This window comes from Nanorana parkeri, unplaced genomic scaffold, assembly GCF_000935625.1.
Source record: "Nanorana parkeri isolate BGI_ZX_2015 unplaced genomic scaffold, ASM93562v1 scaffold36, whole genome shotgun sequence".
NCBI lineage: Eukaryota > Metazoa > Chordata > Amphibia > Anura > Dicroglossidae > Nanorana > Nanorana parkeri.
The window spans coordinates 1,149,590-1,167,089 of record NW_017306304.1 but is presented as its reverse complement, the minus strand read 5'-3'; the positions used below and the strand labels follow the sequence as shown (position 1 = coordinate 1,167,089).

Below are 17,500 nucleotides of genomic sequence, written 5' to 3'. Positions count from 1 at the left end.
TATATATGTATATATCACACGGTCAAAGGTTTGTTGATTCCTGATTATGACACCTATATGAGCTGGTTGGCCTTGTTGGCCATCCTATTCCAAAACAATGGACATTAAGATAAATGTGGCCTGCTTGATGCTATAGCAGCCTCCACTTTTCTGAAAATGCTTTCCACAAGAACTTTGGATGTGTATGTGGGAATTTGGGATTATATAGCTAAAAGAGCATTCGTGAGCTAAGCTTTTTTTTACTTTAGAAAGCTGAAAGGCTGACACGTTTCTGCTGCCCAAAAAAATGAAGGGAAAAGGAGCTGTGAATTTAGTGCCTTGTTGTGAATTTTGAAGATAACATTCTCCAGAATACCTATTGCAACAGGGATGAATGATGGCTTGTTTTAAAGTGCATTTACTGCTTGTTTGGAATATGTAAATTTTTGCATAGCCTGGGTAGAGGTGCACTTTAAGGAAACCCAGTGCACTCATTTTACATACAACATGGCTTGGGGATGATTTAAAACCTACTTCAAGGCATAATAAACTTGCCAGGCTTCAAGACATTCTACACTCCATAGTTTCAATAGCAACTCCCCATCATTCTTCTGGCCTGCTCAGATATAAGTGCTGTGGGTTTAATAGACCCCAGCACTACAGTTGTGTCTCTTCTCCATGCCATTCACAAAACACACCGCCCCAATTTTGTGAATGGCCAGGAGGAGAGGGGGTAAGAGACATAACTGTAGCATTGGGTCTATGAGACCTGCAGTGCTTGCATTGATGCAGTGCAGAAGTACAGGGGAACTTCCAACAGCATGTAAAAGAGCCAATTTGCATAACAGAAGAAATTCTGCATAATAGGAGAGAGGCGGGTTGCTTTTGAGGCAAGGTAATATATATAACTGCTTGAAGCCTTGTAAGTTTATTGTGAGCTTTAATACTTGACATATATAAAACTGCAAGGGTTTCATCATTGATTTTCACTTGATGATTACAACAAAAATAAAGTGATGATGTTGTCATTACCATTACATGACTTGCCGTTCCCAGTATAGCCTTCCAAGCACTGGCATCTTGGTCCATCTTCTGATGGCACACAGTAAGCATTGATATCACATGGACTGCCCCCACAGCCACTCTCATCTGTTTGAAGAACAAAGTTTATAGCCTTACATTTCTGCCAAAAAGTATTACAGGCCCAACAGGTGCTCCGGCTATGTGACCTTTTTAAATTACATTTTCAGGTCAATATGGATTATTCTTAAAATACTATCACAGCAGCTAGTTATTGCAGTGCATTTCCATCTATAGTTTCTAATGGGAGACGCTTTTACTAGATTAACACTGTGAATCCCTAGCTCAGTGCGGCACTAAAAGGGAACCCACATCTACAAATTAAGGTGTACTATATGCTTGATTAAATGCAAATCTACACTTTCCTGTTATTGTCAAGCTTGCCTCCACTCCTCACCTCTTCTGAGCCTTCCTATTGTCCCTTTAATGTTGTATGCAACTTCAATGACTAGTAGAGGCACAATAGCTGGGAGGTGGTATATCCAAGTTTTATGTTTTACTAAAAAGTCAAGATTTGCATTTAACTATAATCACCTATATCTCTGAATCTATTAATTATTAAGATAACCTCTGCTCATTCATTTTTTTTTTCATCATATCCTTAGTTGGAGTTGCCCAGGATTACTTTAAGATAAATGGTCTAAGAAGCATTTTAGAGTTACAGATATATTATGATCTTTAGGAAACTTTCCTACCTACAGCTGACTTTGTGTTAACATTTGCTGGAGAATTGCATTGCAGTCAGATTATCTATAGCTGGAGATGCCTGAATACAAAAGTGGAAACTTTTTAATAGCATTTAATTTGTTCTCTACTTTTAATGATTCATTTTAATTATGAAAAAAATGAAAGTGGTAATTGATTGGAACAAATTAAAACACTTTACCACAAGGAAGAAATATGTACAAAATTATAAAACTCTAGCCAATAACCTTTTTTTGGGTAGCATCTTGTAGGCTAGAATATCTATTAAAGTTTATGGGTAATTTTTAGTGCCTCTAACATTGTTAAAGAATAGTTTGAAATCACCGGTGAGTTTACTTCAGTCCTGCTCAATGTTTTTTCTATAATAGAATTTCTCTTACTCTCTGTTGCATCTCCAGGAAGGAGGAAAGAGAAGTATTCCCTATGGGGCAAAGACATCAATGAAGATGAAATAAACTGACATGGGTTTGAATCCTCCCTACTATATCAAAAACTTAAACAAAAAGGTTTGGCTATGCATAAACTTTAATGACAGGATTACATTTTTTGTTTTGTATACATACCGAACCACAATCTGTCACCTACAGAAAAAATGCCTGGACAAATCTCTGAGAAAAACATTGTACTTGCTGAGTCTTTCAGTGACCAGAACAATGTCAAAATGTAAGTGTCATGCTGAATTATTTTCTGCAACCACCAGGCATAGACCATCGAAAGAGATCATCGAGAGATTTGAATCTTCTACTTCTATGGAACTGACTGGCTGCTGTCTACAAAAGTGATGGACATTTATATAAAATACCCTAAGACCAGACATTTCTTAATGCTTTTTACTCTGCAACAGAAGCAATTTAAAGAGTAAGAAACCAATGAGAGATTCAGCACTGAGGTCTTTAGAATACTCTTTAAGATTGGGGGGAATTAAATTTTGGCGGTGTTGTCTGTGACAGTGGCATTAACCCTATAAGTGTTGGACCAAGCTTCAGCTCCTCTACACAGATAGATTGTATGAATAAGTCAAACAACGTTTATAATGGTATTTCAGATTTCATATCATATGAGCCAACTATATGTTGCTTCGGATGAAAAATGTTTAATTGTTTTTTATAAAACCTCAATTTATCATAAGTACATCTGGTAGTAATATTTTGCAAGCAACCTGTTATGCTAAATAATGTTTTATAATGCATTTTTGATACAACTTTACACTTTTTGTTAATAGCCACAAGTACCCCTTTGAATTTAGCACCATACTGAGAAAATAAAGCATTTGAAAATTCATGTCTTTCATCAGACATTGCTAACTATCAGGGTGGTCCACAGAAGCTGAGTCACAAAATAATAACAATGGCTAAGCGGAGAAGCGTATTTGTATATTCATCCGCAAGCTTTTTAATTTCACTGTAAGTAAACAAAAAGGACTGTGCTAAATCTTCACGGGCTACTGTTTTTCACAAAATAATTTAATTTCCAAAAAAAAAAAAAAAAAAAAAAAATGTGTACACAGTCGATGTGAAAGAGGTCTCTATAATAAAACTGTAAGATGACTTCTCCAAATATCTATCATTTAGCTAGTTTAAAAAAAAAAAACACTTTCATGAATTAAGAATTGACTAGACTGATTTTATGCTAAATTGTCCCTGTTTTGCCACATTAAAAAAATAAATAAAGAGCTAAAAATAACTCCTGCAATTCCATGATGACATCAGAAATACAGACAAGGTCTCTAATCATTTTCTCCGGCAGTAAATTTATAAAGCAGGCAGAAATACTAGGGACAGTTTACAAGATGTTTAACAAAGAAAGATCTTCTGTTCATTAAACCTCAATTTTTCTTTATAGCAAAAACAATTAAAACATTTTTTGCTGATTACATTTTTATTTTACTATCACTGTAAAATGTTGCTATGAGTTTTACAATGGTATCACTATAGTGATGCAGATCTATTTAAAGTGTGTCTATAACAAAAACTTAAGTGGTCAATTAGTTGTCATCGAAATAGGTGTCCTCATTGGCGGATTTCCCCTTCCCTCCAGGTCAAGTGACAACTGTAAAATGTTATATTTCTCATCACTTTCTGTCCTGGGGACAATGGTCACCAGGACCAATAATGAAGGTGATGTTTCCCAGTGGGGACAGAGACCACAGAAAATAAAATCTGACAGATGTTTAACCCCTTGCCACTCTGAAAAGAAAAAGGTTTGGCTATAGGAACACTTTAGGGATGCTAACTAAGTAATATTTACAGGGTTTTTCACTAAAGGGTGAAGAGTTTGGAGATGGAAGAAGAAGTGAACAATCTAGGACAACATAGCTGAACCGGAAAGTGAACTGAATTGGAGAATGTTTCCAAATCAGCTATTTTGTCCTAGATTGTTCTCTTCTCCTGCCTTCTCCAAACTCTTCACTCTTTTGTGAATAACCCTGTCAGATAATGGACCTTCACAAAATTTCACAATTAATTAATATTTTGGTATGACAATATCTTGAATAATAACATCACCATAGTAAAATATGCAGTTTATTTTGATTCGTTCCTTAAATACACAACTTGACGATTTTATCAAGAAAGCATAATTGCAAATTATAAATGAGATATTTAGATGCATGGTCTGTTGCTACTTTATTAATAGCAAAATAATTCCACAATACCTATACAACAATAAATTGAAAAATACTCTACCTGCTAAAAGTATTTCGGCAACTAACTCATTGCTGCCATGGGTATCCTCTTTCGTAACGTTCCCATAAAAGATGGTACTTAGAGGACCGTGAGGGAAGGACTGGTTAAGTACAGTTCCGTTGCTAGCAGCTATGTCTTTTCTAGGGTCTGATGTGATGTCTGCAATGGCTGCAACACAAAGAACCACCAAAACTTCATCTTAAACTAATTACACAGTCATTAAGTTAGTCATTATCAAGCTTCACACGTTGGCTCTCTTTTTTTATTATTGTTCTTATTATAAGGGGCATTATGTGCATAATGGGATCAAGAGGTAAATATAGACAGCTTGGGAGCAGAATTATGTTTTATTATAGTCAGGTGCTAGTCGACTGTCCCATAATTTGGTGCGTGTTTAACGATAAGCAGAGACTAAGTTTAAACTAAAGGCTGAATAAAAGAGAGTTACGCTTCTAACACACAAACGTTCTCCACTTTGAACATGAGCCAGCGCTTAAGCCCAGGCCTTCAAAGAAGATGAACGAGGACACTCCCTCTGCACACAGTGGTGCCAAGCCAGGATATCTGGACACATCACAAGTATTCTCAGATTAGATTGTCAGCACAGTAAAGCTTCCATTATGCTACATCAAGGCATGTAAAGCAGTTCTCTTCCCCTTTTCCATTATGTCTGGGCCAGAAATACAATTCAATCCATGAAGGGTATCAAAACAAAGTGGTTCTTCTAATTCCATCCTCCTAACACTATAAAAGATTAAGATTGCAATGTAGTTATGAGCATGCAGAAAAACAATGACTCACTGGCGCATTATTGTCTATTTAGGGAGAACGTGCACAGGACCCACAGTGTAATGACATGATAAGCTCACAAAAGAAACCCTCATAAAAGATACACCTGAATACACTGTAAATAAAAACATATTTGGGGGAAGATTAAGTTAATCCCAGACTACCTGCTGTTGCTTCAGAGGCATTAGCAGTTTTTCCACGGCTCTGTTTCATGAAGTCTTTATTGAACAAATGATGCACATGCAGTCTGCTCTCACACATCACCACCCTGACACCTTTTTATGAATGGAAAAGTGTTCCTTCCTTACTGAGCTCATCAGTGTCAGCTGTCAGGCCACAATTTTCCAGGTACACTCAGGAACAATATGTTGATAACACAAGCCAAATTTAGAACTCTTTCTGTAGAGGTGCATTACTAATTTCAGCCCATTTTAGTAGCTCTTTACTTGTAGATTCAATAATTAAGAGTTCAAAGGATAGAAAATGTTAACAAATGTTCCTATTATTAGTTGCAACAACACATGCTGTGGTTGAACCATTGCTATACCAAGGGGCCCATTTATATAGGTCCAAATGATAATTCTCGATCAATATTGTTTGGTTATTCACTGCCTGTTGACCATTTTCCTTATGACTGGTAAGTTTTTCGCTTATTTTGACACTTTCATTTCTCTCTCCCCTGCTATTTGATGTGAGAAACTATTTCTGCTATGCTATCATTGAGTGGTGAACATGGCACTGTACACTACAATACAGAGTACAACTAGGATAGTTCTGATGTCATCTAAGTTTTAGTTCCATTTCCTCAAAGAAATAAAAATGGTAAGTAATATACTGTATATGGAAAATGTTAATAATTTCCTGTTGTACAGTACTAATTCTGCAATGGAGAACAGAGGCTGTTTTATATATTATTATTATTTTTATTATAGAGATTTCAGTAGAATATGTCTGCACTTGTTCTTCAATGACCTGAGAGTAGGCATTGCAGGGCACGATGGTACTTTATACAGACTATAACACTCATGTAATGTGTCATAAATTATGAGCTGCTAATTCACGATTTATTGTCCTGTTAGTCACAATTTTTGGTCAAGTTTACTGTCTTTCAAAACACATTCACAATTGTTTCATTGCTTGCCCTTGTATTTACAATTTTATAAATAGCTGGCATGCTGAGCCATGAATTTAAAGAAGAACTCAAAGTTCTTCTTAACCCTTGCAGTGTAGGGTGGGGGGTAACCCCACTGCAAGGGTTAAGTGCATCTTTAGGTCTAGGTGCAAGAATAATAAAGTCATATTCACCTGACCCCCCCGAGCTGACAGGCTCTTAGACCAGTCCTTCCAGCCTCACCCCCCTTCCGCTAATGATCCTTGAGTCATCATGTCCAATACACTGTGTATAGGATATGAGGATGCAGAGGGACATACCATCGCTGGAGCGTAGGAGACAGGCTGGAGGGAGCGCTGTAACTGTGAGCAAGCTCTGAGGTTTGGGTGAGACCATAACAAGCACTTAACCCTTGCAGTGTGGGGGTAGCGCCACTGCAAGGGTTAAGAAAAGCTCTGCTCAGAGTTTTTCCTAAAGCCAGCTGATTCTGTCTTTATTCTACTCTTTTTAAACAGTCCCCATACACTATGAGGCAAACACATATTTTTCTCATTTTAAGCATTTACTAACCCAATAAAACTGTTACAAGATTGGTCATTTTGGCACTAAATGCCATTTTCACTTTGTCTACCAGTGTTAGGCATAGTCACCAGAAGGTTTCCTTGGCAAAAACAATGTTTGGCCCCTCACTTATCTTTTGCCCACGTGCAAACACCTATTCACGGTAAACAATTGATAGCTAAATGCAGCCAAAGAGTAGCCTGCCTTCCCCTGCTGCCTATATAGTATCAGGTATCAGAGTAAACAGGAGAAGCATTTTATATGTCTCAGTGCCAATCAAACAGGGAGTTAAAGGGGTGCTTGCTGCCCAACACCACTTGGATTTTACAGACTGGAAAGATGGTTAGGGCATTTATAAGACCACCTCCTGCTTCTCACTAACCTTAGAAATAAGCAGTGTCCAGGTTAACATAGCAGTGTGATGGGATCCTAGCACCTGCTAAACCAAAATCAAGGGTCATATTTATAAAGCAATGAGTGTGACATTCAGCAAACTTTCACTTCCTGTGAATCCTCCTGGAGTATGCATTTTAAATAACAGTGATTGGTTCATCTGCAGTAAATGTAATATTCACTGCTTTATAAATATTCCTCTAGTTTAAATGAGTCCTTTGGTTCCAGAGGGCCCCTGTGCAGCTGCACAGTTTGCGCAAATGGTATATCCATCCCTGAAGAGGACTTCTGTAAAGTATCATAACCTTCTTTATGCACACACCCCTTTTTATTTAGCTAAGCCAAAAAGCCAAGTGAAAAACACAGGCATAGTTGCTGAACATAATTCAATTAGGGTTGACAACTACTTTAACGGAGAACTTTGGGCAGAGTAAAATGTACTCTTCCCAATACTTTGAGCTGGCGTGCAGCTTGTCACACTCTATAGATCGTGAACTGAGAGATCACAAACCACTGATCACTCAACTTACGGCTTCTCTCTGCAGATAGCAGTGACTGTCAGGGATTCCCCCTCCCCTCTCTGTTCTTCCAGCACTCATTGGAGTGGCAGACAGGGGAAGGGGTGGGCACAACTGGGTCTGGCTCTAAAGAAACAGAGTCAGCAGCCAATCAGGCAATGGGGTGGATCCCGACAATAATGTCAGGATCTTGCCCAACTGCAGTGCAGCTCTGCACTGTCAGCATATAGTGGCCAGTAGCCCGCTATATGCTGACTTTGGGTCACAGGAGTACATTAGTAAATGTACTTATGCAATCCAAATGAGGACTAAAGCCAAAAAAAAGATTTGGCTTCAGTTTTCTTTTAATACATCATCTGTAGGCTCTGGTACTACACTACTGGTATTACACAATGCTCATGCAGTCAAACAGTAGATCTTACACAAGTATTCCAAATCAATAGCATACAGAAGAAAACATTGAGGGGAATCTATAAAAACTGGAACAGCAAAATGTGTAGTAGTTGGCCATGGCACCTAATCAGCTTTTATGTTTATTTTTAAAGTTCAACTAAACAAATTCTATCTGCTCTAGTTTTCATTCCCCTCATTATATTTTCTCTTTTTAATACCGTAGCAGTGCTTAAAAGAGATTGCACTAAAAGAGTTCCATTCAGTGACAGCTGTAAAAATGACTTTAGACTACAGGCAAATGTTTATAAAAATGAATGACTGTCCATGTGACACAGTTGAAATGCATAAGCGTACATTTAAATTGTGAAGTTCAGACTATTTAAACTGAAATAAACGTAATCAGTGCTTAATAGCACAAATAGTTATGTCATGTTGTATTAGAATCCACATCAATCATTATATCAGAAAAAAATATGTCTTAAACTGTCACCTAATGAGAAGTTCAAAGCCGTGACGCTGTCATTTAAGTAATGAATGCATAGTTTCACATGAAATATCATCTGCAATTGCTGAACAAAAGTAAACAGCTTTTGGCATGTCCATCAATGTTAAAGTACCATTTTTACATTGAAAAGTTTAACACATGCTTTACATGACGTGCTCATGACAAAACTGTTATGGAGCTGCAATCTAAAAACCTCTGCAAAGAACATACAGAGTGCACTAAACCACAGCATATCATCATATCAGTAACATAAGATTGCTAACTTAAAATCAATGCTTTTCCATATTACAATTGTTCTTTACACTATCTATTTTATTCATCAATCAAAGGGGCTCTCGTTTTGTCCAGCTTTAACAGTATATGGACCTTTTACACATGAAATTAAGGCAGAACCCCACACAAATCAAATCTTAACCCTTGTAGTGGGGCTACCCCTGCACTGCAAGGGTTAAGTTCTTATTTTGTCTATGGAACTAAAAAAAAGGTATACTCACCCGAACCATGATCCCGGCTTGCCCTTAGACCGGTCCCTTCAACCTCGCCCCCCTTCACTCCAGTCATCTAAGGTCCTGTGAGTCATCACGTTCTATACAGTGCATTGGATGTGAGGACACCAAGGGACGTACCATCCTTGCAGAAGAGGAGACAGGCCGGAGAGAGCGCTGTAGGAGCCAGCCAAGATCATGGTGAGTATAACTTTGTTATTTTAGCACCCTAGATGAAATGAGCCCTTAACCCTTCAGTGCACGGGTAGCCCACTGCAAGGGTTAAGATTTGATTTGCCCAGAGTTCTTCTTTAAGACATCTACTTAAGACTCATGCACATGTCCGCATAAATATGCAGCATTTTTTTTTGCAGGCCTGAGCACTGGTGTATTTTTTTCTATGGGTCTATGCACACAGTGCGTAAGGATCTGTAAAATTGCACTGGATTCAGATTCATAAAATCAAAATTTTAAAAATCTGCCGTAAATAAATTACACAAATAAGCATATTAATCTGTGTACATGTGTACGCTAGTAAATTTAAGTCTTTCTTAAAAATATATTAATATTTACGCCCAGGAAATCATGTATAGAACAGGAAGAGGAAGTACAACAAGAAGGAAGTAAAGATGACAAGTCTGGTCTCATAGAGCAACCTTATCGCTGCTGTCAAGAAGTATCCTGAGCTGTGGGACCCCGACAATCCCAAATACTCAGATAGGCATCTTATAAAGGGGATATTGGAGGTGGTCAGCAATTGTGGCATTGGAGGATGTCAGCAATTCCCTCACCCAAGACTGGGACTTCATACGTGGGTGGTAAGCTCTTATGTCAGCTCGTCGACATGTCTTTATTTGTTATGTGATATGTAAAGATACACTGAAAATACAGTGTAGCACCCAATGGTAACAAGTGTCAAACATTTCCCTGCTGTTTGCTAGTCTACTGCACAGTCCTCTGCGCTCGGAACCTCTGTGTGACTGCTCGGCAGGTTGTATACATATTAATAATGCAATTTTTCAGTGTCACTTTTAAAAGCATAGTCTATATTTTGAAGATTATTAATGAAACGTGGTCAAGGGGAAGTGAAACACTGGAATGACTACTCCAAACACTTTGTCATCTAAAATTTTCCGACATTTGGTAGCCTGTTGCTACCCTACTCCTTTCTGAACATATGAAAGTGCGGACCACATGTTGGAAGTGTGAAATCACCCACAGTGAATTTTTTTGCCGTATACTGAATTTTCAGCATGCGGTGTGGAGTTGTGATGATGCTGGGCTTGGCACAAACTCCTTTTATCTGAGTTTGTCCAAGCCCGCTCAAAACTCTGACCATTACCCCCTCCTCCTGACCCAATCAGTTGCGGGGAGAACTGCGTTCACACCAAGTACAGTCTCATCACTAGTGTGGAGAATGCAGTACATTCAGGAGAGCCTCATTCGAATGACACAACATCGTATTGCAGCTGCCACTGTACTGACCATATGTTTGGAGTAGGATTTCCTGTGTTTCACATACAGTCAAAGATTAGTTCAAGGCGTTGGAGGTCTTTGTGGAACAGGTTTAGAAGAGATATCACTGACAAGCAATTCTCATGTCCAGTCTATAAAAGAAAAAGGAATCCCGATGCCCACAAGTTAGCCTTTCTCCCAAGGCACATTGAGTCTATGGTGTAAGCAAAAAAATACCTATTAAGTATGAGGTTATGTATGCCCTGTAGCATAGGGCTCCTCCGTCTCCACGGAGTATATAAATATCTTTCTATCGCATTTCCTTTTTACGACTAAAATCTGCAGCAGTGGAGGAGAAACCTGTCCAGGGGAACTATGCACATGTGATATGCAATCAGAAATTACATCAACAGGGTACTTCTGAGGATAGGTTTTCGATCCCGCGACTGTTCAATCACACGGTTATTGCGCGGGTTGATGTCTTTGGGACCCAAACCGCGCGACAACCACCCGAAAAACGGTCCTGCGCCTTTTCGCGCGTCAGGCGATTTCGTCCACGCGACAAACCGCAAAGGTGTGAACAGACTCCATTGACTTAGATGTGAATCTGTGTTTTGCGAGATATCGGATATTAAAGGCATGACAAGGGGGTCACAACTCACAAGTCTATGAACTGTACATCTTTACATCTTCCGAAGGGTTATATGGTCCAGAGTCTCAAGATCCTCTCTCCCATTCTATGACAAAATTGTGGAGCACCCAGCATGCCAGGACCACTTTAGTGGTGTTCTCCACATCCAGTTGTATTGCAGAGAGAAGAATGCGCCACTTTGCGGTGCAGCTGTTCAGCCAATAATAGCTTATATTATGTTTATAGGTAAATCCATGTCCACCATTCTAACACATTAAATTCTTATAAGGCGCAGGGTCTGAAAATTAAACAGGGGTTGGCATCCACCAAACCCAGGAGGCCAATGGTGAAATATTTCTTGTAATTGAAACATTTTGAACCTGACTTTGGAGGGATCTATGCCCTGCAGTCCAAGGCTCCAATGCAATAAGGAAACTATGCCTTCTCCCAGAACTCTTCTGCCGTGTGTTCCCACAGCAACATAAGAGACCCTGGCATCACAAGCTGACCCAGCTCCTTCCACACTGCCTGACCGGTTTCACAGGCCAACTGTAATATACTTACCTACGCTTGTTCCGACACCAGCAGGGAGCGCTGCTTCTCTCACAGGCGGTGTCATTCAGCCCCGCCTCCCTAACAGGTTTAAGCCGCAGCATTCAATCTACTGGCATGTGTGCAATGTGCTCATGCTGACTGCAGTTCCTCTGCTCACTATGTACTACCTCTGCACATGGATCCCGCACTCCATCCTGAAGCAAACTGGCACTAATTCCACTCTCCATCCTGAGGGTTAACAGCCAGACTCTCAATCTGCCTGCCACTCTGTCTCTCCATACTTGACTCACAGACAGCACATGTTACAGAAATATGTCCTCTGCCTTGCTGCAAGTGTTGTAACTAGCAGCAACCACTGAACCTTTTGCATACTAACCTGCTCCCTGCTGCACCTGATATCCAATCCATCCCTGATCAAGTTGCTACAGCCATAGCAAGTCTACACAGAGTAGAAGCATCCTATGTTCGTCTAACCGCAAGAATTGAATCCCTCCTGTTACTTGCATATATATGAACTGTGTCAGTTAAGAGACTTTCATTTATTATGTTTCTACTCAAGTCGAGTTTATTTCAGTTTGGACTCATGTTCTAGTTGAACACTAATTGTACCTGTATAGTGTTCCTATATTCCTTGTGAAAATGATGAGATAAAAATAGTGGAGTATTATTACCTTTCTTGCTTAAGCCTTGTTTGGCCGCATTATCCTCAAGTGTGATAGACTGTATGATGTAATACAGCCAGAAGCCTAAGAAGGAATCATATCCATTTAAAAACACAAATTGTACATCCGCAGCTGAGATCCAAGTGAGTAGTTTCCCATATCCAGCATTACACCAACTTAGCCACTGTAGTCACACCCATGACAAAATAATGGTAGAGTGGCACAAATGACTGTCCAGATTCCAGAAAGCGAAATATTTATTGAAATAGATGTTAAAGTTTCAGCACTCCAGCTGTTGTGCAACTACAAGTTCCTAGAGGCAATGGAAGCCTCTGAAAGCCACCCAGAAGATTCCCATAGCTAGAGCCAAAAGTGGGTCACAACCCCATGTTCAGTGGGTCGCCGCATGCCTTTCTTTGAACTAGGTGAGAGGCTCCTCAGCCTCCCCTTAGAGTAGCACTGTCAGTTCTCATGCCGAGCAGCCATTCAAAACATGTTGCCTGGCGCCGAGTGTCACCTTGAGGTGGAGTGGGCTGGGGGTATGGCTGTTAGGGTGCTCCATCCATAAGTGCATTGCTTACAGCTCCCTCGCATGACCGAAATGACATCACAATCTTGTTTCCGGCACCTCTACAGGGAGTGCAAGGGAGATGAACAAGCAATGCACATAGAGATGGAGCACCATCACAGCACAGCAGCCCACACTGAACCCGTAAAAAGTTGAAGTGTGTATGTGTGTGTGAGATTGTGTCTGTGGTTGTGTGTGTCTATCAGTGGTTTAATCGCAAACTACCACACAATCGCGCCTACTGTTCATTCTGGTGTGGGCGTTGCGTTGCCATTCATTTGAATGGCACCCCAAACACACTTCCCACCCACATTTTAATCGCTTGCACCGGAAAATGCAGTACCACAATGCTGTGCGTTCCAGTATGGTGCAACTTGGGTCACAACTTAATGACCAAGGATAAATGTGCGTCCTGAGGTTATACAGGTTGAGAGCCAATGGTATATACTATACACACCATATACTATACTATACAACATAATCTATACTATATATAGTTCTATAGACTATATGCTGAATCTGCAGTGTGTCAACAGTGGAGATCGACATGCGTGTGAAGTTGAAGAATGTGTTTTGATAATTGCGAAGGTCTCCATAAACAGTAGCAAAGAAACCATGTGTCAAACACTGTGACACCAAAGGATGAGCCCAGTAGCAATGCCTTGATCTCTTCTCCTCCAACTCCCTCAACCTTTTTGTCCTCAATATGATCAGCAAGATATCCATATCTATCAGTTTGACAATGGGGTCCACACAATCTGCCAAAGCAAGGTACTCAGACCAAAGCCAGCTAGCAGACCTCTCAAGAGCAGAGAGCAGCGATCAGAAAAAGGAGCCAAGATTATATTTTATTTGAATAATAATGCAAAAAGAGAATTCTGGGATTGAAAACATAGCTAGAAGGGAGAAAGAACCATTTTACGCATGTAAACACATCCGGATGTTTACACCAGCCTCTGCCAGCAAGATCCTGCCTAGGTGATCAGTGATTTCATGCAGTTGTGTACACAAGCCCTTAATTGAGCATTGTCTATCCATATTGCTGCACAGGTATGGGCATTGGAGGGCAGGGTATCACAACTTTGGGAATAGTCGGCAACATTCATCATGCTGTGAACATTACAATCAGATCCATGATGACTTGTCTACCCAATATAAACTTTTGTCATGTTCTGAACCCTAAAGGTCTGTCTAAGGTACATACCTAAATCTATATTTATGAATTCAACGGAAGCTACTTTAGCAGCAAGGTGAATGCTGGCCATACAATTGCCAATTTTGTTGGTAGCTGTGGAAAACAGCAGGCTTCAACCATAAGCAAACCTGCACCTATGGTTCCATGTATTATGCAGTTTTCAGATACAAACTACCAAAGTGCCTGACAAAAGGCATTTGCTCTCGATTTTCATGCAAGTTTAGATTGTTTGGTACTCAAAGCTGGGAAACCACTTACACCATTGGAGGGAGACACTTATGGTTGAAAGCTGATGAAAAAGCATAGCAATAGAGTATATCTGAAGTAATCATTTTTTTTAACACAATTATGAGGGATTAGAATCCTCGTCAAGTTTGTATTGCTGTCTATGTCACCGTAGCTAGATTCATCCTCTTTATTTGTCTTGAATTACTATTATAACTGAAACTATGAAATGCATACATTCATGTTAAGCTTCACTGTACTACTACATTACATAAAAGTTGCACTATTGTGATATCGTTTTAATCAGCATTTAGAGATACAGGTGCATGGGTGCATGCACTGTACAGTGTATACAGAAACTAAAAAATTGCTGGAGGGAAAGGAGGAAGAATTTTTTGGCAAAGGAGACTTTGCATGTCTATTCTGTCAACAATCCCAACCTCATAGCAATTGTTTTATGCTTGTAACTTTACTTCTGTTTTAAAAGTTCCAAGCACTACAATAATGCGTGGCAGACATGCAAGTTTGTCATTGTTCTACAAGATGGCAAATGCAGATGTGCACATGCACGTGCTTGCGTCGATAGAGAGTGATATATGTGTATTGTTTGTGTATAAATATGTGATTATTTAATTTATACGGGGAACAAAGCTGCTATCTTTAGTGGATATTTCCCCCAAGGAAAGGAAAGCAGTTAATTGAACTTACAATTGCCAAATTAGGGTTTTGGGTGGAGAGGATTTACAGCTGAAATAAGAGGCTAGAAAGCTGCTGAATGGCACTGTATGGAGCACAAGCTGTACGCGTTTTTGATGAATGACATTTTAGCAGGCCTAACATCTGTCTTCCGTTGCACACCCATTATTTTTTATTTTTCTTTGGCTCGAAGAGAAAACAGACTTTTGTCTTACTTCACCTGTTATTCCTTCTACAAATCTTAAATACGTCAAGTATCGGTATGATCTTGGGTATACAACTAAAGACAGGCAGTGTGATTTTCATAAAATCTGTTGCGTAAATCTTTCAACATCTTTTCAAAGGAGCTTCTGAAACCTGCTGATAGAGCCTGCCGACGGTTCATATTCAACTTTTTCTTTTAGTAACGAGAAGAAAGCCAAGGTCTGCCAGAGGCATCTAAAATATGTCATAGATAATCACAATAGAGCTTCATCACTCTCTCAGGTCATATATCACAATGGCTCACAATAGGTTTGGACACAGTGTTCTGGGGCTGACTCCATAAAATGAAAATAGACATCAGCTTGGTGGTCATTTTTAGTAATAAGCTCATTTTCTGTGCTGAAGGCCCATATTAGCTACTGAGACTATTTAAGAAAGCATAGTGTAATGACATGGTAAGCTTCAATCTGCCCTCCTAGCATAATTATGTTGTCATGTGTCATGTTTATGGGGTCAGCATGTTTTCCAAATGGCCTCAAAACTTAGTGGCCAGTGGTAACAATGCCTTCTGTCTGTGTTATCACTCTTGCCTCTAGTTACTACTTAAATAGGGTACATGAATGACATGATGACAATGAGGATTACAGGGGCTTCTGCCGTGCCATCCTCTCCCCAGCTGTTGTTAGAGTCTGAGTGCAATTCCACTGTTGGTAAAAGGACAACAGCCTAACGTTGAGGACAGCAGTCTGGAATGCAGAAATTGGAGCCTTTGTCACTGTTATCTGTCCGAGCTGAGAAATTTAGTAAAGAAAACTGTCATTTGTCGGATTTTTCTCAATAGGACAAAGTCATAATGCTCTCACCATGGATAAACTGTTGCATTTGGAAAATTAACATTTTTTTTTTTTAATCAGTCAGACCATTTGTGGTTTTCTGTCACCTGGGTCTAGTCACTATCTGATAACAAGCCCAATTATCACTAATGTGATTAAAGTTCTGTGTTAGGGCTGCATTTAGAGATTGGTCTGCCTAAAAATGCATGAGGGGTGACATCATTTTGATTAGGACCAACACTTAGGCTTTCAACATTGTACGAGATTATTATTGTGAAAGTTAAAGTTAGCCAAAAAAAATTACGTTTTGGATAGAGTGAGGATGGTTTAGAATATCTTTCAGTTTTTTTCTAATATCCAGGTCTTCATTAGAGAGAAAATAAAGGCTTCACCAGACAGGAAGTGAGAGAAAATCCCCAACAAGGACACAGACAGGGGTTCTAGCCTTCCCTTATTCTACTAAACAAAAAGATTTTTATTTCTGTTGGAGAGTTCCCTTCACTTCCTGCCTGTTAAAATGTTGTCAGTAGGACAGGAAGAGAGAGGAAATCTCTCCAACAGAACTCCCGATTGCAGTAAAAACCTGATCCAAAACTAAGAAAAAGATTAGGTGACACATGCCCAAAAAAAGTGCATTGTATTTTTTTGACTCTTGATGAATAAAGTAACATGTGGTAATGCGAACACATTAGAACATTGGTGGGTAATGGGCTAAATAAACTCCACCCCATGCCAGCACAGGGAAGAAGAGCTCCAAAGAACTCTGTGCCATCATCACTTACGAATTATTTGGGCAGTTTGTTATCTTTTTGGGGACAAGCTTGTATTTGAACAGTAGATAGAGGTCCACAGGCTGCTAGACCCCACGCCAGATGTCACAGGCTATTAGCTTCAGTAGGTTTATTATGTAGCAGCAAACATAATTTAGATGGCCAGCAGGGTATCCTTAACATGGCCGGATCACTGCTAAACAACCTAATAGTAGATTTTCACCTAGTAAAACTGCACTCAGGTACACCAGCAGATGGCAACCCAAAGCCCTCTTCACCCCTATATTCTCCATTTTCACTTTGTGAAAATCTTTGTCAATCTGGTGTTTAAATGGTAAAGTGTAAAATTCAAGCCCAAACGTTTTTTTTCACATGATATGCCATTTTGAGCATTAGATAAGTAATATTGGAGGTTGATGAATCAGGCCCAAATCTTGGGTCTCGTAAAAACAGCACCCTTCATTTCCACTGCTGGATTTATTTAGAGGTGTCCAGATGTGGGG

General features: G+C 39.6%; 1 protein-coding gene across 1 annotated transcript in view; it reads right to left on the bottom strand.

Moving 5' to 3' along the window:
* The window catches only part of EGF (epidermal growth factor), a 107,029-nt gene that overhangs the window by 22,006 nt on the left and 67,523 nt on the right, over positions 1-17,500 (bottom strand). Inside the window, exons 17-19 of the mRNA XM_018570047.1 lie at positions 8,762-8,782; positions 4,449-4,595; positions 1,012-1,128 (exon numbers count right to left, since the gene is read on the bottom strand). Coding sequence (XP_018425549.1) covers positions 1,012-1,128; positions 4,449-4,595; positions 8,762-8,782 — 285 coding nt within the window. The remainder of the gene's footprint in view (positions 1-1,011; positions 1,129-4,448; positions 4,596-8,761; positions 8,783-17,500) is intronic.